The 21203-nt window shown below is 39.3% G+C and overlaps 2 protein-coding genes across 3 annotated transcripts; both read left to right on the top strand.

The window, feature by feature from the left end:
• Positions 1 to 309: 309 nt before the first annotated feature.
• On the top strand, positions 310 to 7144 carry dnase2b (deoxyribonuclease II beta). Of its 2 annotated transcripts, none has more exons than XM_084066923.1 (6): positions 310 to 499; positions 978 to 1152; positions 1991 to 2084; positions 3330 to 3491; positions 4969 to 5166; positions 6106 to 7144. In XM_084066923.1, exons 1-6 carry the CDS (start codon positions 390 to 392, stop codon positions 6438 to 6440), a joined length of 1074 nt encoding a protein of 357 aa, XP_083923049.1. In that variant the 5' UTR covers positions 310 to 389; the 3' UTR covers positions 6441 to 7144. The 2 variants fall into 2 exon arrangements, with proteins under 2 accessions (XP_083923049.1, XP_083923050.1); XM_084066924.1 differs by having other exon boundaries at positions 2006 to 2084.
• A 3988-nt stretch (positions 7145 to 11132) lies between these two features.
• On the top strand, positions 11133 to 12653 carry LOC311051445 (uncharacterized protein; the record flags this gene model as incomplete). The annotated part of the gene is made up of 1 exon (XM_084066014.1): positions 11133 to 12653. One exon carries the CDS (start codon positions 11133 to 11135, stop codon positions 12642 to 12644), a length of 1512 nt encoding a protein of 503 aa, XP_083922140.1. The 3' UTR covers positions 12645 to 12653.
• Between the last annotated feature and the right edge of the window lie 8550 nt (positions 12654 to 21203).

The raw sequence follows: 21203 nt of genomic DNA on the forward strand, positions 1-21203 counted from the left end.
CTATTTAAATCTCTTATGTTACATAACTGACAGACAGTGTTATTTCTATTTAAATAGTCATAATTTGTTATAAACATTTTGGGTGAAATGATTAAGAAATATCATATAGTTTTGTTCTAGATCAGTTTTTTATTTTTCCTGAAAAACTTTAAAAAATGACTTAGGCCATTAGTTTAATAAGGTGACGTTATTTAACATCCTACAGGTTCAGTAAGTATTAAAACCCCTAGTCGCTAAACGGGTACTTCCCTGTCATGCGACACTCCTCATGACTTCCTGTTCTGCATTGCCAGTCAGATGTGTCTTATTCACTTTCATAAGTTGCTCAATCACGACACAAAACGTGAAAGAGAGATTTTAAATTCCTTTTTTGTTCTCTCTAACTCAAGATGACCACACGGTTTGGTTCATGGTTGCATATTGTTATTGTGATTTCATGTTTCACAGCAGGTAGAACAGACATTTCCTGTAGGAATGAAGCTGGAGAGCCTGTGGATTGGTGAGTTTATTGTGTTCATTTGAGGAGGCACTTATTATTCAATTTTATTCTCTTCCTTTTACTGATTTATTCTATTTTGTGTGCTCTTCACTCATTTTATGTATAAAGGCTAAGACCTACTTACTACATTCTACTCTGTGAATTGTGTTATAATGCTGATTGCTAGACTATTAGCTCATTTGATGTGCTTACATACAAGCATACAGTATTGTAACCATTTGTACATCTTATTTTACCACTTTTAACCTGGCGTACATATTTTGGGCATGTTATAGGCTAAATTGTCTTTTATTATTAATAGTATGTGTTTTTTTTCCCTTTCAAAATAGGGAAAATAGATCTACAAGCTCACAACGCATTGCATTGTGATGCGTTGTGAGCTGGTAGATTGGCTATTTTCACTATTCGTCATGCAATGAAGTATATAGGGCTTACTACATACAGTAGGTTGCAAATCATTCTCTCTAACTGTTAACAGGTTTATTATATACAAGGTGCCCAAGTATAAGATTGGAGAGGTTGGTAGTGGAGTTGACTACATGTACCTGGACCCCTCATTGGGAAGCTGGCAGATGAGTAACTTTATGGTCAACAGCAGCCAGGGGGCCGTGGGGATCACACTTAACCAGCTTTACAAAGGGCACGCCTACAAGGTGGGATCATTTGACATATTATTTTTTGATTAATTTAATTTTTGCTTCATTCGAGCAATTCAATTCAATTCAATTATATTAAAGTGTCAAATCACAACAAGTTGTCTCAAGACACTTTACATGTAGAGAAGAGACCCGACAGTGGTTCTCAACCTTTTCAGGCCGCGACCCCCCAAAATAATCATATTTGAACTGAGGACCCCACACCCTGATAAGCACTTGGAATGTAGGAGTTGAGGCATTACATTTTGTTTTTTATCTTGTTTCCACAGATAAATATTGTGAAAATAGTAGATCTACAAGCTGACAACGCCTTGCAAACACGAGGCGTTGTGAGCTTGTAGATCTGTTATTTTCACAATAATTGTATTACTTGTCCTCGGACAGGTCTGAGATGACATGAGGAAGTTGTTTAGTGGTTAAGCAGTGATGAATTCCCCATGTGGATGAAAGGAACAGCTGATTCCTTCCTTGTGGCTTTTTATTTGTGATGTAATTGATGTTCCTCCCTTCAGAATATGGATGTAAATAGATTGTTGATAGACTGCACACATATCCATTCTTATATTCATGGTTTATAGTTAGATAAGGTTCAAAGTTTCTTCATAGAAACCAGTATAGGCAATACGGTAACGTACCTATGTTCCCTCAGCCTACATGTATTTTCCCTCAAAACTAGCACTACCTTCCCGAACCCTAACCCATAGACCCTAACCCTAACCCATAAATCCACAGTAATGGGAGATGCACTGTATGTCCAAAGAAACAAATCCAGAAAAAAAGAAGAAACAAATTGTATTATGTTATGATGTTATGCTTTTCTACTTTACGCCTACAGCTAATGTTTTCTCAGTCCAATAGCTCAGTCTACACTCTCTACAATGATGGACCTCCAGACATGGAATACATCAAAGGATATGGACACACTAAAGGTACTGTAGCCAAGGCTCCATTATACATTTTAAACATTTTTTTGCTAATGAATACAATGTATGCTGACAGAGGATTTGATTCATCTATAGCAGAAATGTAGTAATCTTACCAACAAAAACTATGACAATCTTCTGGAACTGAGCAACACTGTACTACTATAAAAACCTCATCTGTGCGATGCCCAATGCTTTTTAAGACCTGGATAAATATGAAACTCCTAAATGTTCACTATTTCTCTAGGCTGCATAACTTTTGTACCTGTGTAACCTTGTTTTAACCTGTCCAGACCTAAAGCTCATGAGAACACACACACACGTGCATTATGTAGCATTTGCCCTAGCCTTGACGACCTTGCAGGCTTATGCAAAGGCGAAAATGTAACTTAGATAGCATGTTATGTAGACAGATGCCAGGTCATTTATAGACCTGGCATCCTATAGTGTGTATAGTTTAAATGTACAGATTATGGATTTTTCTATATTATACTGCTCAGACTGATGATAGGTTCTATGATCCTAGACTACTATTTCTATGCATTTGATGTATTACCTCGTGTTTTCCTTGCTTACTGTAAATTGCTCTGGATTAAGAGCGTCTGCCGTAAATTGTACAGTAGGAGCATAACCCAATGAAAACCAACCTTCCTTTTTGTGATCCACAACACTCAGTGACTTGTGTGCTTTATGAGTGGCGTCATGGGGGAGGACCCAGTGCAAAGTCTGATACAATGTGTTTATTCTGGATCACTGACTAACCTAATACAATATTTTCTTAAAAGGTTAAAAATTTCAGCTTTCATTTTTGATAGTGTGAGAGTGAAAGGGCATGGCAGCAAATAGCTTCGGGTCAGAATCAAACCCGGGCAAGTTGCGGTAAAGACTATATAGTCTTGCTGTATTTATGTTGTAGGCACTCTTAAGAGGTGATGAAAGTTTTCACATAGTTTTTTTATTTACCTCTCACGTAAACGGTCGCGAGAGGTCAATAAAAACGTGGCTATTTCCTTACTTTCATGACATTGTTGAGCCGTGCACCTTAAGCCTTTTATTCAACCTGGAGTGTTGCAGGCCTTCTGCTTTGCAGTCAATACTCTTACAAGGTGATCCACCCTTAACCTGAATTTTGCTGAAAGAAATACACCGTGTTGGTGTGCATGCAGGTGCATGTGAGTGTTTGTAGCCTACGTGCCCTGTTCCACATTCCGTACGTATACTGGAGGTGTCATAGTTGTTTATATCCCGCAGGGGTGCTGCTCTTTGACCACGTCCAAGGCTTCTGGCTGTCTCACAGTATACCTCATTTCCCCTCGTTCCCTGAGAGAGGCTACCTTTACCCCTCCTCTGGCAAAGTCAACGGCCAGACGGCTCTGTGCGTGACCTACAAATATGCACAGTTCCCCATAATAGGTGAGAGAAAGGACATGATGAAGCAACTGCAGGGCAGGCCTTACTGCCATTCTGTACATATCCCTGTCTAACTTCCACTTATTATTTACTATATTTGTTATAAACACATTTACAGTGACTACCATATAGGTTCTTGGGTGCCAAATGCACACAAAATGTGGAAAGACTCCAGGCTAATTTATATCATGCCCCATAAACATTGTGACAATTGTCTCTCGAGAAACATTACTTGAAGATACCTTTTTTCCCGCTGAGTGACTGAATAGTTTGTGCAACAGTCCATCGATTATACTATATATTAGCCTTCAGACTTCATTAATCACTACAAATTCCAAATTATTACAGTTTATAAAGTTGTGGCACATGGAACTTAAAAACAAATAAACTGGTCAATAGTTGAGATACTGCGAACCTGAGAGTACAAAACTATTTTAATTTGTCTGTTTATTTTATTTGTCTGCCTGTACACAAATTTGTCCACTAGAGGGTGTTGAAGTCAAATATTATTTTTTATTCCTGACTATCTATAAATAAATTGATGGATATTGATATTGTATTGATATTTATACGAAAAATATGTTTTCCCGTAGGTGCCTCTTTCCCTTGTAACTCGGGACGTTTTTGCAACTGCTTATTTGTCATTAATATTCATTAGCTGACTCCAGGCTAAACCGGGGAACACGGTTAAAACACAATGTCTAGAAATGAACTATGAAGCTAATGTTGGCTATAGCGATAGTACAGATGATCCTTACTTGCTCTCTCTGTGCACGCACACGCACGCACGCACGCACGCACGCACGCACGCACGCACGCACAAACACACACACACACACACACACACACACACACACACACACACACACACACACACATTGTACTGCCATAAGCCAGCTAAGCAAAAAAGATCTCCCCCCTCTCTCTCTGACACACAAGCTCCATTAGCCAACAGCAGGCTAGTACCAGATTGTTCGCTGAATCACGTTTTCATAATGTGTTTTGACACAACTCCAGCATTGATGGTGTTCTATGCAATCTCATGTGAAATCTTGGCAAACAGACATTCCACAGTACATTTTAGCAATCTTTAAAAAATAAATAAAGTGCAGTTCAATACTGCTTCACAAGAGCAATGTTGGTGTGACTTTTTGGTGGCTTTTTGTTTATTTAAAGTTTTTTAATGCATATAGATCATGTATGCATAGATTATGTCATTTATATTAGGCTAGGCATTATGTATAACTCTCCTAATTACTTTCACTGTAATTTCCTGGCTGAACAGCCAGTGAAGTATAAACCATGAATTTAAGGGAAAAACTAAAAATGTCTGTAAAGTTACACCAACATTGTTCTTGTTTCTTTCTTTGCTTTGTTCTATTGTGTGAATTTTGTTGAACACACAGTGGTGCTTGACCAATACAATGACTGTTCTCTCCTGTACCTCTCTGTCTTCTGCTGTGAACTACTGTACCTACAGCCCAGCAGTTGGTGTATTTCAACCCACGTGTGTATAATTGCTCTGTGGCTGCTTCATTCCTGAGTGACTTGACACCACTTGCCCAGTTATGCAAGGGCTCCAAACCACCACTGTCCTTCAGTAAAAGAGTTGACCATCTTCTCTCTGCCCAAGGAGAGAAGTTTGTCAGTTTTGCCAAATCAGAACATTTTGTTGATGGTAAGTGATTTCTTGGGGAAAGGCTGTTATTTAAATTGTAGCCATTTCGTTGATGTTCGGAAAGGTATATAATTGTTAAAAAATGTTCTTGAATTAATATTTGAAATGAAATTCATGGTTATTCAGTAAAGCTGGAGAACTGAAGTTGGAAAAGTATTCTTCCACAATGTTTTCTTCGTGTCACATTAGTGCTATATCACTTTTTTTTTACATGGAGATAATTTGATGAAATTAGAATGTTTAGACGTATGTGTCTGTGACCTTTGTGTGAGAGTGTGAGAGTTTGATGTAATTTGTCATTTTGACATCATTTATCTTTGCAAACAACACACCTGGATTGTGCCTTCTCATGAGTTACCGAAGAGAGCAAACTAACTTATTAAACTAACATATTAAAGGAGAATTTTGGACTAAAGTTTTATTACCTTTTCTATGATGTTATGATATGTTAGGATGAATGGTACAGTAGAAAAATTTCATAACTCCACCCCTGGTCCGCCAGAGCTAAAAAGCCCTCTAAGCTGCCTCATTCACTTGAATGGGGAATCTCACTTACAGTTGAAGCGGATTGGCCTTAGGTCAGATCACATATTTTAATAGCTTATCTCTCTTTAATAGCAGATCTCTCAAAAAAAAAAATCCGCGCACCTTTTTAAGCTGTGGCGGCTCAGGGGTGGAGTTATGAAATTTTTCTACTGTACCATTCATCCTAAGATATAACATCATAGAAAAGGTAATAAAACTTTAGTCCAAAATTCTCCTTTAACTTCATTAACTTTTATTCAGTAAAGCCACTATTGGAGGACACTGTTCTATAGTTTATTCTAATAGCTCAATGGAAGTACGTTATAAAATCAGGTTTTCAGTTTTGTCATTAAAGTCATGCAGCATATTTCATCAATAAACTGCATTGTCAAAATACTTTTTGTGTTCCCTCAGATATCTATGCGGGTTGGGTTGCCCAAGCCCTGGGTTCAGATTTGCTGGTGGAGACATGGCAGACGCAGAACCACGAGCTGCCCTCCAACTGCACTCTTCCCAAACACGTCATGAATGTGAGGAGGGTGCGGCTCCCCGGGCCGGTTCTGTTCCAGTCCCATTATGACCACTCCAAGTGGTGCGTGTCCCGGGCTTATGAGGACCAGTGGGCCTGCCTGGGGGACCTGAACAGGGAGAGGGCTCAGGCTTGGCGGGGTGGGGGACTGGTGTGCTCCCATCATCCCTTGATATACAAGGCCTTCCGACAGGTGGTGGACTGGTACATAGCCTGTTAGATCTGATGGACAAAGAGACAGACAGAGAAAGAGCAACATACTGTAAGAGGTCATGAGACATGAGAGAGACGGGAAGCTGAGGATAGAGAGGGGAAACACATACAGCTTTGAGTTGGTTAGAATCCAACATTGACTTCGTAGTCTGAGTTTTGAAATCCCATATATTACCACTCAAATTAAAGTTTTGATTGTTGGCCACTTTTCTATAGCCATTAGAAGGCTGTTGTTTTTCACAAACTACCCACAAATTGGGAATACTTACTAAAAGGTCATGTATTGTCATTTGCAATTTTGAACATCATTTTGAATCGAAACTAACAACTGGGTCTGCATAAAGGAGTGAGATTGTTTTCATTGTAAAGAGGAGGGTGTCTTTATATCAAGTTGACCATCAATTTGAAACTCCTAGAGTAGACATGAATGAAAAAAAATTAAGTGTGAGTCAACCATTCTTTCAAATGATAAACATTTGCAAGAAGTATTTGTAAATTGTTTACTGAACATCTACACTTACAACTTAACATTTCCATCCATCACCTCTCTGTGTAACTACACTATAAAACATGGCTAGTCAGCATGCATAGTATAGGTTACAGCCAGGGACCTAGATCTCACACTTCTGAATCAGAATGTCACGTGGCTTGTCGTCTTTTTTTTTTACTGTATCTAAAGTGTGCTGTGTAATAAAACAGTTTTTATTACCATATTTTCTTTTCTTGTTCAGGGGATATCTGTATATGTTTCTTATTAGAAGCCATGCTTGTGTAGCTGGTTCATACAGTATCTGTGTGACTCAAAAGGTAAAATTTCAAAATACTTAATCTCTGATTATTTTAATTACGCTTGCTTTGTTATTGCTGTTCCTTTATTATTCATGGATGTCCATTTGGGGTTGTCAGAAGGAATTTACTCAGGTCCACCATAGTTTTAATTCAACTAGTGCTTGACTAGTCCTCAGGGACCTTTGCTGTGCAACTTCCTGTCTCTCTACTCTATCCTGCCTATATTTAGAATATAATATACACATCTACTGTCCTATATAAACCACACACCATTTAAGGCAAAACACTCCTCGGTCCACATACTTGCTGGTGCAACCAACATGAACACGTTTGTGTTCTAGAACAGAATGGAAGAGCTTTTTATCTCCAACAACTCACGTCTGCTCACTTCACCAACCTCACCCTCCAGCCAAGTGGAATTTACCGTAAGCCCAGCAAATCTGACCGCAACGGTTCTCTTAAGCCTGTGTTGTGTCCTGGGTATTCCTGGCAATGTGGCTGTGCTGATGCTTCTACTACGCAAATTGGAGCAGAACAACTACACTCATCTCTTGATGCTGAACTTGGTTATCTGTGACGTGCTTTGTCTGATCACCCTGCCTGTGTGGATTGTTGACACGCTGAGACAATGGGACCTAAACTACGAGCTTTGCAAGGTCATCTCGTTCCTGAACTTTTGCAGCCTCTTTGCCAACATTTTCACTATGACACTAATGAGCATCCATCGCTTTGTGAAAGTACTTCATCGTCACAGCTGGTCTAAAATAGGCAAAAAGGGTGAGAGGGCTCTGCTGTTGGGACTGTGGGCGGTGTCTTGCCTCATGACATGGCCATCAGTTGCCTCCTATGGCAGGTTGAAGGATGGGCGCTTTGTCTGCAGCCGACCACCGCAGATGGAAGGGCATGCCCTGGCTGCCACTGTGGTTGAGCTATGTCTTGCTTTCCTTGTGCCTTTCTCTGTCATGACAACTTTCTACATCTGTCTTTACCGGAAGGTGAGAGAGACGGCTCTGTCCAGCAACAAGCGAACAAGCCAGCTGATCTCAAGAATCATCATTACCTTCGTTGCTCTCTGGGTTCCACACCAGATTGTTGGTATCGTGGGAATAGCGGGAGCTTTACTACGTACATCGCAACCTGATGTGACATATACAATTGAACATTTCGCAGAAAAGGCCAAATTGGTTCATGTTTTTCCCTTGTTCAGTGCAGTCATTGACCCATTTCTTTATGCCTTTTCTTTTCGGAAAATTTGGCCAAGGAACAGAGAGAATGAAGATGTTGTTCTGCGGGCTACCACTACCAATGTGTGACTTTTTGTCACAATAATTGTTATTAGTGATGGTTATAAGTTGAAATCTTAACATTCATTGTGCAGAAAAGAAAGATTTATTACACTGAGGTATAATTGTGTGACTGATATGACATATGTAACGCAGATTTTACTTTACTAAGCGATTTATGTTGTTTCAATATGTTTCATTAGACTGAACATAAATTCGTACATACATGATTGTACATAATAATAACATTAATAATACATATAATTTATATAGCACTTTTCTAAGTACTCAAAGGAAAAAAATAGTTAACCCATTAAAACCGGAAAAGCATCTGTTTCATTTTAGATTTTTGTGTTGGCTATTCAAAAATAGCAGATTATAAAAGCCCACAGCGCGTCACTTCGTGCCATGCCGCAAACTTGTAAATCTGCTATTTTTTAACATTTTTGAAAAATCTTGAAAGTGTGAGAACTACTGATTTGAAGGCATTTGTAGAATGTCATGTTTGTTATGTTGTTCTGAATTTGAGGTCCTGTTTTACATTGTGAGGGAACACATTGTGTTTCTGTCACATTGAGTGTCAATAGGTCCCTGCACCATTGAAACCAAGCCAAATTCCTGCACAGCCATTGTACTGTACATGGCAAGAAAGGCTTTCATTTGTTTATACTACTGTTGTACATAACATAAACACTAGTCCTCTCTTTTGGCATAGACCCCTTAACAGACGACCTCACACTGATAAGAACCAGTATGCGTGCAACCAGTATGCGCCCAATGAAACCCATTCTGTCAGGTCTCACTAGGATGCGCCTCACCAGCCAACACACAAGAGCGCACCCCAAAACAACAGGTTGAGAATTGATTGCGTGAAACAATCACCTGTGCACCCAGTCTCAATGTTGGTAAACAAATAATTGGTCTATAGGCGTGAGCTTAAACAACCTTTCAGTTTTCCGGATCAAATCACTGCTGAAACCAATCCAAATCTGTGACCATTTCTTTGATCATGCATTTGTGCACACAAACATGTACATACAGATAGATAAACACATAGATAAATATATACATACTCATAGACTAGGCACATGCATGCACTCAAACACACACACACACACACACACACACACACACACACACACACACACACACACACACACACACACACACACACACACACACACACACACACACACACACACACACACACACACACACACACACACACACACACACACAGTATTTTATGATCATGTTAATTATGTTATTACTTGATACAGGTTCACTGTTGTTGTTTGCAATGTGTTAATTGTAATTAGAGTGTTTTTATACAAGAAAAGCCAATATGTTTATTGTAACCACAATGTTGTTTCTTTGCATTGTCCCATACAAATAAACAAATTAATGTTAATAAAATAAATCCAGTTAATCATATCTTTCCATGTCCTATGTTTGAAACATGCATGTCTTAAACATACTGAAACGCCTTCGGCCTGGCGGAGACAACTAACAAAAACAATAGGGGTCCTACGCACTACGGGCTTGGCCCCCTAATAATAATCTTACAATAAATGCAGGGAATCTCTGTACGTATGTACGTATGTAATCCACGTATCTCGAGAACCGTTCAACCGGTCTACTTCAAATTCGCCACACGCAGATGACCGAAGCTTATACATAACTTTATGGACCTGAGGGAGTGCAGTGCCCGGCATCGAGTTGGTCGGATAGGTGGTTTTCCAGAACCGTGGCCTAAATGAGCCAATTGATTCCCCACACCTATCGAATTCCCCACACCTGCCATTGGATTATTTTAGTCAGTCCACTTTCCACAGTCAGTTTGCACTCTTCAGATATTCTCCACAGACCTTTACCACTGCACAAGGACTTTAATTTCTCTTAGGGGCGGCCAGAGCTTAATGGTTACAGTGAGCCCACCTGGGAAGCCAGAGGTCCTGGTTGTCCCAGGTTTGATGCCAGGCCAGGCTAGGCCAGCGATGTCGATCGTGTGAGCAAGACTCTTAACCCCAGTAAATAAAATGCAGGGGACGAATTTCACGTCTGTGCAACTATACGGTGACAAAAAAAAACACCCTAAGGAGTGGGGACTATTTTTATCCATCTATTCTATTCTATCTATCTTATCTCACACAGCAGAGAACTTTTGACGCCACGCCTCACAGAGGCATCCAACACACCCCAGCCCAGATACAGTACATAAAAGAGATAACATAACCCTTGTTTGTTTCTCTCGGTAGCTGAAATAACCTTCCATAACACGTCTGGCGCAGCAAATGACAATGAGGTAGGTCATATTTTGTGCGTTTGAAACCACATCAATTTACTTTATACGCTTTAAACTATTCACTTTATTATAATGGCTTGCAATTCCGGTGAAGAAGTGTGAGAGAAGGATGTGCTTTAAGCTGCCTCCTAAAACAGTTTACATTGTCAACGCCATCATTGAAATGACTGGATTGATCCCAAACTCAATACCAAACCTTTTTTTTCTCTCTCTCTATAGAAGAAGCATGCCTGGAAGCAAGATTGTCCTATTTTTTCTGCCTTTGTTGCTTGAATATTCATCTGAATCATTTCCAGATTGTCAAAGTGACTTTGAGTGTCCCATGGAACACCAGAAGGTTTTTGATGCACGTACAACTGACATACCACGACTTCTGGACACAAAGGTGACAGAGGTGTTCTTTGTGAAAAGTCAGATCACTGCCATCCCTGAAGGAGTCTTTAATGAAAGCCCCCAGCTGGAAAAGGTGAACATCATGGACACTCCACTTATGTCTATCCAGCCTGGTGCTTTTGAGCGCTTAGTGAACCTCAAACAAATTGAGATCTCCAGTACTCCAATAACATCTGTCCCAGTGGGAGTCTTTAGGGGCCTCGGCAATCTAGAAAGGCTTGTCCTGAAACTCAACAAGATCCGTCGTCTAGAGAAAGGCTTGTTTGATGGCCTTAAAAACCTAAATGAAATCCAACTGCATGTTAACGAGATAGAATACATCGAGGAAGGGACTTTTGATGATCTAGAAAGCCTTACGATCCTATATTTGGCCAAGAACAATCTCACTGCCATATCTTCAAGTCTGTTTTCAAACCTGAAAAAAATACAGATATTGAGACTCTATGGAAATCACTTGACCTCCCTTCCTGAGGGGATATTGCACAACCTTCCCAACTTGAGGGATTTTAACTTGCAGGCAAACAAAATAACTGAATTATCGCCCAGTTTGTTTCAACATAAAGCTAAATTGGCTAAGCTGTATTTGGACGGGAATCGTCTGACTGCGTTACCAAAAGAGTTCTTTGTGGGATTCCCGCAGCTTAAAACACTGACTCTAGACAAAAATGAACTGACTAGTCTACCTCCAGTGCTCTTTGGAGAAATGCCCAAATTGACAGAGTTGAGTTTTAAAGAAAATAACCTTAGCACTCTTCCTAATGGATTGTTCAGCGCTCTGGATAAACTTAAAAAGCTAGACCTGTCTAAAAATCATTTTGAAACCTTGTCTGTTGAATATTTTGAGGGCCCTGAGAAGCTTACAGAGCTGAATCTAATGAACAACAGGCTCCAGTCACTGGATGTAGACTTATTTGAAAAACTAGCATCTCTGTCCACCCTGAGGTTAGCTAACAACAACCTTCAGACTCTTCCTGAGGATATATTCACACCTTTACCAAAACTTACCAAAGTCTATCTCAACGGCAACCCTTGGCATTGTAACTGCAAACTGATTCATCTGTACCAGTGGATGAAGGCCAACTCCGATAAAATCAAGTCCACTACACCTGAAGTCTGTGAGCATCCAGAGGATTTGAAGGGGCAGGAGATCATGTCGCTGACAGAGGATCAGTTGATATGTCCCATGCCTCCCCCTCCTACAACAATTATCACCACCACAACCACCACACTGATAACTACACAAACTACAACCACTCCATCTACGGCCCCCACCACTACACTACCTACCACAACTACAGCATCAACCTCCACTACTCTACCGACCACACTGGTGGTGTGCACTGCCATTACCAGCAGCATCATCACTGGCCTCGTGTGTTGGCAGAAGAACAAGCAAGAAGGCTGCAATCTGGGCCGCAGAAGCAAGAACTCTGTATTGTAGACCAGACCACCCAAGTACAGCTCAGCTACCAGTGAACTTTTAAAACCAACATTCTCTCTGATTACTGTGGCAAAGGATCATTAGCGCTGTGGCCTGTTGGAGAGGAGAAGGACCATAAAATGGTAATTTTTTATAACAAAAGTGCCTGGCGGATCCGTTCACCACGGCCAATAATTACACTGCTCAAGAAAGCAGATTTATCTCTGATTAGCTTTTAATGTCTAAATCAAACATAATCCATAAAAAAAACTGAAACATTGGATGAACTGTAATATCACTCACTTGGATGTAATCTCAATTGCTTTTTGTCTGGATTCCATTAATATGATGTATCGGTACAGAGACACTGTACCTGAATTAGACTGCTTTCATACTGTCCAACAGGTCTGTAATCTACAGTTTTTACAACCACGTTTTCCTTAACTTTAGAACTGGACTATGAAAATTGTATACATTTATTAATTGTACACAATTAATTGTAGAAAAAAATAATCTATGGATTTACGGAACAAAAAGATAATCACACGGTTCTCTATGGAACTACTAATTTCATTTTGCCTTTCCACTGTACCATGATGTAATGCAGTCAATTTTAATATTTAATACAAAATGATACCATGCTTTGAATAAAACCTACTGCCTGGAGTCTGAAATCATTTATGAAATCAACTGATGTGTGTTCACATACGTCTGGAAATAAAATGATTCTAAGCTTGTAAAAGATAATTACTTTAAATACCTAAATTGGAAGTAGAGTTACCTGATTGAAATTATGAAATAATGCTGTATTATCACATTATGGCCAGCAATGGTGTGGAAAGTAATCTTACACAAACTCTGACTGACTCTTGTGTTTTTGTAATTGTTATGAATTATGACCTTTATCTGCTTGACCCAGTACATACATGTGTTGCAATGCAATGATACAGGATGCATGTTCTTACTCGTTCTTTTCCTTGTATCATATTTTGTTCTGGTCACGTCATGTGTCCAATACTGTATATATTCTCTATGTGTGTAATAAACTTCAGAATTTGCTATGTGATACTGCCTGGTGTCGTCTTGTACTGCACGCCCCTCCGTTTGTATGCGAGAGCTGGCGAAAACTTCTGGGAACTCAGATTAGCACGCACGAGACTCAACTGAAACATCACTCACCACTAGTTAGAGGGAGACTCTTGAGGGACCACATGGTTGGTCAACCGAAATCACAACAATTTGGTGTCAGAACGTGGGATACCAAACTGAGGTCTGAAGTCACTTGATGATCAACAGTAATGATAGTTTAGATCTAAACAAAATTATTCTATGATATAGTAAGAAGCACAAAACATAGTATAATCACAGTAATGTTACATGGATATTACAAGGAAAAAACTGTATAGAAAATATTGTCAACATTTTATATAACACCATTATGATGGTGAATTCTACAATGTCAGAATGGTTAGTAGCTTACATAAAGTGAAGGAATGTAGGCCACACACACCCATCTCAGTTATCTCTAACTGTCCACTCTACTAGTGCAGTTGTTTTCAAAGTGAGGGCCATGGCCACCAGGGGTCTGCCAGGAGAAGAGAATGTTATGTTTTAATATACATTGTATAAACTGTAGTGTATATATATGTATACATAGAGAGAGGTGGGGAGAGAGAGAGAGAGAGAGAGAGAGAGAGAGAGAGAGAGAGAGAGAGAGAGAGAGAGAGAGAGAGAGAAATTGAGTGTTACATGTCAAAAATGTTCAAAACTCTATATTAGGGGGTCATTGGCATGGCAAAGTTTGGGACCCCCTGTACTAGTCTAGAGCACAGATTGTGGGCCTTCATTTAAAAACAGCAAATGTACGCTTCAGAGAAAAGGTGCTATGGTGTTCATCGCTCCATTTGCACTCTTGCAAATGTCTACTGTATTCTTTGTCAGCAAACTGACAGTGATGTTAACCAGTAGATGTTATGTTCTATCTAGCATTTATTTGTCAAAAGGGTCTGTTTTTTTTACAGATAAGTTGTTGCATTTTAGAATGAACCGGTCAGTTTAGTTCTTCTTTATGAAACAAAAAACTAGAAGCACAATCACATTAGAACTTGACAGGCCTGCTGAAATTAGATACAATTTGTAAAGTAAACAAGGTAACAGCCAACATAAATTATATTATCTGAACTCATACTCTCTAAAACGCTGGTTCACAAAACATTGCTTTCATTCCTCCAGTGACCAAATGAAATACTGTAAAACCAAAGTACCAAATTGCCAAACAACAAGCACAACATACAACATTTTCAAACCTTGGTGTGGCTCAGAAATTATTTTGATGCAAAAAAACTGCCACCTAGTGGAAGAATGTTATTATTTGGCAGGAAATGTTTCAAATCCCATACTGATTCAAAATAAACTTAAACGTAAATGAAAGAATACATTTCACTTAAATAAATATTAACGTTTATTTAACATGAAGTATATTAGTTAGTTATATATTAGTATTAGTAAGTATATTAGTTAGTTATATATTAGTAAGTATGTTAGTTAGTTATATATTAGTATTAGCAAGTATATAGAAAAGCAAGTTAAAACCGTTTCGGTGAAATAAATTTTACCGAAACGAAAATTACCAATCGACTCTAAATTGCCTGAAACGTACTCCTAACAATTTTTTGGGGGGACGATTTTGGCCTCCACACTTAGAGATTTTTTCGGATTTAACTTTCGTTTCTGTAAAATAAATTTTACCGAAACGAAAATAACCAATCAACTCTAAATTGCCTGAAACGTACTCCTAACAGGTTTTTGGAGGGAGTATTTTGGCCTCCACACTTAGTGATTTTTTCGGATTTAACTTTCGTTTCGGTAGTGACAAACTTTCGTTTCGGTAGTGACACAATGGTGAAAAAATAAATTTACTAAGTCCAGAGCTCGATGAATGTTAGGGACCAAAAAAAGTCACTACAAAGTACTACCAATCAACTCTAAATTGCCTGAAACGCACTCCTAACAGGTTTTTGGGGGGACGATTTTGGCCTCCACACTTAGTGATTTTTTCGGATTTAACTTTCGTTTCGGTGGTGACCAACTTTCGTTTTGGTAGTTTGATTACAAAATGTAAGTTGTGTAAAAAATAATCGGACTATACTAAGTTGTTATTTGTTTGTTTAAGTCAGGCTATACTCTACTCAGAGTCATACGTTTACAAAATGTACTAAAGTACAGTGAACGTCTGTGCGTTTTGTCTTCATCACTGAAAATAACGTACATGTAAACTGATATAAAACTGCTGTCATGTGCAGTTGGGATGAAGAAACACAACCATTTCACTCCTAATAATACCTATTTGATATGACATCCTGACTTGCTGCTGTAGCTGAGGCTTGAACCTGTTACCTGCGGCTCACTAGTCAGTGACTCCATTCACCTACAGCTGTTTCCTTGGAATCTGTGGTTCTGAAACGTTTTGTTGTCAACCCCCCAAATTGACATGTATTTGGGCAGTGGACCCCAATGTGAAAAGATGTAGTGTCAGGGCCCCCCATGAAAAAGATTTATATTTATGCTGTAACACATTTTTTTAAAGTTATTTGTCTTGTTTGTTGTTCAAGTCAAAGCACCAGGAAGGCTGTACTTGTCAGCCATCTGTTAGCTCAATGGGTTGAGACGCAGTATTCATGATCCAGAGGCCATGAGTTCAAATCCCATTGATGTCATTCCTATGATTCTTTCCTTTGCAGACTGGCTTCCAGAAGATCAAGTGAAAACTACCAGGAAGGCTATATTTGTCATCCAACTGTTAGCTCAATGGGTTGAGACGCAGTATACATGATCCAGAGGCCATGAGTTCAAATCCCATTGATGTCTTTCCTATGATTCTTTCCTTTGCAGACTGGCTTCCAGAAGATCAACTGAAATCTACCAGGAAGGCTGTACTTGTCAGCCATCTGTTAGCTCAATGGGTTGAGACGCAGTATTCATGATCCAGAGGCCATGAGTTCAAATCCCATTGATGTCTTTCCTAAGATTCTTTCCTTTGCAGACTGGCTTCCAGAAGATAAAGTGAAAACTACCAGGAAGGCTATATTTGTCATCCAACTGTTAGCTCAATGGGTTGAGACGCAGTATACATGATCCAGAGGCCATGAGTTCAAATCCCATTGATGTCTTTCCTATGATTCTTTCCTTTGCAGACTGGCTTCCAGAAGATCAACTGAAATCTACCAGGAAGGCTGTACTTGTCAGCCATCTGTTAGCTCAATGGGTTGAGACGCAGTATTCATGATCCAGAGGCCATGAGTTCAAATCCCATTGATGTCTTTCCTAAGATTCTTTCCTTTGCAGACTGGCTTCCAGCATATCAACTGAAAACTACCAGGAAGGCTATATTTGTCATCCAACTGTTAGCTCAATGGGTTGAGACGCAGTATACATGATCCAGAGGCCATGAGTTCAAATCCCATTGATGTCTTTCCTATGATTCTTTCCTTTGCAGACTGGCTTCCAGAAGATCAACTGAAAACTACCAGGAAGGCTGTACTTGTCAGCCATCTGTTAGCTCAATGGGTTGAGACGCAGTATTCATGATCCAGAGGCCATGAGTTCAAATCCCATTGATGTCTTTCCTATGATTCTTTCCTTGAGTGGGTTCGATTCCCACTCCGAGTCATGTGTCCCCGGTAACTTGGGGCAACGGATAAATTGACTGATGTTCTTCGTGATGCTTCCCTTTGCAGAATAACTTCTAGAAAAACAAGTTAAAACCACCAGGAAACCTGTAACTCTCAGCCAACAGCATAGCTCAACTGGTAGAGCGTCTGTCCAATAACATGACTTGACTTGAGTGGGTTCGATTCCCACACGAGGCAAGTGTCCCCGGTAACTTGGGGCAACGGATAAATTGACTGATATCCGTAGAATAACTTGTAGGAGTGTGCTGGTTCAAATCCAGTTCAACCGACCGAGCGGTCCTGGGTTCGATTCCCACTAACGTCAAGTCCCCGGTAAATTGGAGCAGCGGATAAATTGACTGATGTGACTGGATTTGAACCAGGACACTCCTACAAGTTATTCTACGGATATCAGTCAATTTATCCGTTGCCCCAAGTTACCTGGGACACTTGACTCGAGTGGGAATCGAACCCACTCAAGTCAAGTCAAGTCATGTTATTGGACAGACGCTCCACCAGTCGAGCTATGCTGTTGGCTGAGAGTTACAGGTTTCCTGGTGGTTTTAACTTGTTTTCTAGAAGTTAGTCTGCAAAGGGAAGCATCACTAAGGATATCAGTCAATTTATCCGTTGCCCCAAGATACCGGGGACACTTGACTCGAGTGGGAATCGAACCCACTCAAGTCAGGTCAAGTCATGTTATTGGAGAGACGCTCTACCAGTTGAGCTAAGCTGTTGGCTGAGAGTTACAGGTTTCCTGGTGGTTTTAACTTGTTTTTCTAGAAGTTAGTCTGCAAAGGAAAGCATCACAGTAAAGACACCAGTGGGATTTGAACTCATGGCCTCTGGATCATGAATACTGCGTCTCAACCCATTGAGCTAACAGATGGCTGACAAGTACAGCCTTCCTGGTAGATTTCAGTTGATCTTCTGGAAGCCAGTCTGCAAAGGAAAGAATCATAGGAAAGACATCAATGGGATTTGAACTCATGGCCTCTGGATCATGTATACTGCGTCTCAACCCATTGAGCTAACAGTTGGATGACAAATATAGCCTTCCTGGTAGTTTTCACTTGATCTTCTGGAAGCCAGTCTGCAAAGGAAAGAATCATAGGAATGACATCAATGGGATTTGAACTCATGGCCTCTGGATCATGAATACTGCGTCTCAACCCATTGAGCTAACAGATGGCTGACAAGTACAGCCTTCCTGGTGCTTTGACTTGAACAACAAACAAGACAAATAACTTTAAAAAAATGTGTTACAGCATAAATATAAATCTTTTTCATGGGGGGCCCTGACACTACATCTTTTCACATTGGGGTCCACTGCCCAAATACATGTCAATTTGGGGGGTTGACAACAAAACGTTTCAGAACCACAAATTCGAAGGAAACAGCTGTAGGTGAATGGATAGAGTCACTGACTAGTGAGCCGCAGGTAACAGGTTCAAGCCTCAGCTACAGCAGCAAGTCAGGATGTCAAATCAAATAGGTATTATTAGGAGTGAAATGGTTGTGTTTCTTCACCCCAACTGCACATGACAGCAGTTTTATATCAGTTTACATGTACGTTATTTTCAGTGATGAAGACAAACCGCACAGACGTTCACTGTACTTTAGTACATTTTGTAAACTTATGACTCTGAGTAGAGTATAGCCTGACTTAAACAAACAAATAACAACTTAGTATAGTCAGATTATTTTTTACACAACTTACATTTTGTAATCAAACTACCGAAACGAAAGTTGGTCACCACCGAAACGAAAGTTAAATCCGAAAAAATCACTAAGTGTGGAGGCCAAAATCATCCCCCCAAAAACCTGTTAGGAGTACGTTTCAGGCAATTTAGAGTTGATTGGTAGTACTTTGTAGTGACTTTTTTGGTCCCTAACATTCATCGAGCTCTGGACTTAGTAAATTTATTTTTTCACCATTGTGTCACTACCGAAACGAAAGTTTGTCACTACCGAAACGAAAGTTAAATCCGAAAAAATCACTAAGTGTGGAGGCCAAAATACTCCCTCCAAAAACCTGTTAGGAGTACGTTTCAGGCAATTTAGAGTTGATTGGTTATTTTCGTTTCGGTAAAATTTATTTTACAGAAACGAAAGTTAAATCCGAAAAAATCACTAAGTGTGGAGGCCAAAATCGTCCCCCCAAAAAACTGTTAGGAGTACGTTTCAGGCAATTTAGAGTCGATTGGTAATTTTCGTTTCGGTAAAACTTATTTCACCGAAACGGTTTTAACTTGTTTTTCTATATACTTACTAATACTAATATATAACTAACTAACATACTTACTAATATATAACTAACTAATATACTTACTAATACTAATATATAACTAACTAATATACTTACTAATATATAACTAACTAATATACTTACTAATACTAATATATAACTAACTACTATCTTATAACTAATATACTTACTAATACTAATATATATAACTAACTAATATACTTACTAATAGTGTCTATATTATAGATTATAGTGTTAGTGTGTCAATATTATAGTGTTAGTGTCACTATATTATAGTGTCTCTATATTATAGTGTTAGTGTCACTATAATATAGTGTCTATATTATAGTGTCTCTCTAGCACCGCCCCTTCCCCTCTAGCTCCACCCCTTCCTCTCTCTAGCTCCGCCCCTTCCTCTCTGGCTCCGCCCTTTCCCCCTCTAGCTCCGCCTCTCTAGCTCTGCCCCTTCCTCTCTCTAGCTCCACCCCTTCCTCTCTGGCTCCTGGCAAAAAGTGGCAAAAGTAACGTTATATAGTATACAAGTATACAACAATTTATTAAGATATAAAATGTAGCAACTCTTGGCCACAGCACACACACTGACATTTAAACAAAGACATTAATCACAACAGAATCACAGAGTAGCAGCTTGGAGCCTCTGCAGTCACCACCTCCCAGTGCAAGTTAGCTTTAGCTGCTAAGCTAAACTGCTAAGCATGGAGGACATTACTAGCCTACACATCAAAACAAACATTGTGGATACAAACAGCCACCATCAAAATACCACCTAGTCATAATGCTACTTCATGTGTGTAAGATTAGCCATTTTATGTTACCTCGATCACCTGCAACAAGACAGTTAAAACACATAAAACATGAATTAGACATATTTCTGTCCAGTCTGCAACTGCATCACTGTTCACTTCCTCCCTAGTAGGCTACTGCAGGTGTAATGCAGGTAATCAGTGTGTTGCCAGATTTTGCAAAAGAAACAAGCGGACAGGTCTATGAAAACAAGCCCAAAAGAAGCAACTAGGCTCAGGCTCATGATAACGTCTGCAAATGGTTTACATACTCTTTACGAATGTCTTACGCATCATTTGCTTAACATGAATGATAATTCTAGTAATTGTTTGGTGTCTGCATTCATGAAAGCCAGGTAGTTTGCAACAGGTAAGGAGAAAGTCCACATTAACAGACCGTCATAAATGATGAACTGTCTTCACTTTACTGTAGGGCACATAATAACATGTACTAAGGATTTATAGATACTTTAGGAATGTTTAACAAAGCATATGTTAAACATGAACAAGCTACCAATAGCTTGTATATATTATGTAACATCAGTTACAAATTATTTAATAATCATTTACAGATGTATTATACATGGCTTATTAATGAATAGTTACTAATACCTTTATAGATGATTTGTAACTGTAGTTATAAAGGTTTTAGTAATCATTTACGAATGTCAATAAATATGTTGTTAATGATTTGTTAATAGTCTACAAACTGATTATAAACGTTTATAAATGCTTTATAACGGGTCATTACTGTAAAGTGCTACCGAACTATGATGTGCGCGAGCTCTCCGCCACTGTGGAGGCAACAATACCAAAGTTCACTACAGCACAACAACAGATTCACGACACAGTCATGTCA

This window comes from Gymnoscopelus microlampas, assembly GCF_963454915.1.
Source record: "Gymnoscopelus microlampas genome assembly, chromosome: 9".
NCBI lineage: Eukaryota > Metazoa > Chordata > Actinopteri > Myctophiformes > Myctophidae > Gymnoscopelus > Gymnoscopelus microlampas.

Coding starts and splice junctions, on each gene's coding strand:
- dnase2b (XM_084066923.1), top strand. CDS start 390: ATGACCACACGGTTTGGTTCATGGTTGCATATTGTTATTGTGATTTCA. Junction 1,153..1,990: donor ACAAAGGGCACGCCTACAAG/GTGGGATCATTT, acceptor TTACGCCTACAG/CTAATGTTTTCTCAGTCCAA. Junction 2,085..3,329: donor AGGATATGGACACACTAAAG/GTACTGTAGCCA, acceptor TATATCCCGCAG/GGGTGCTGCTCTTTGACCAC.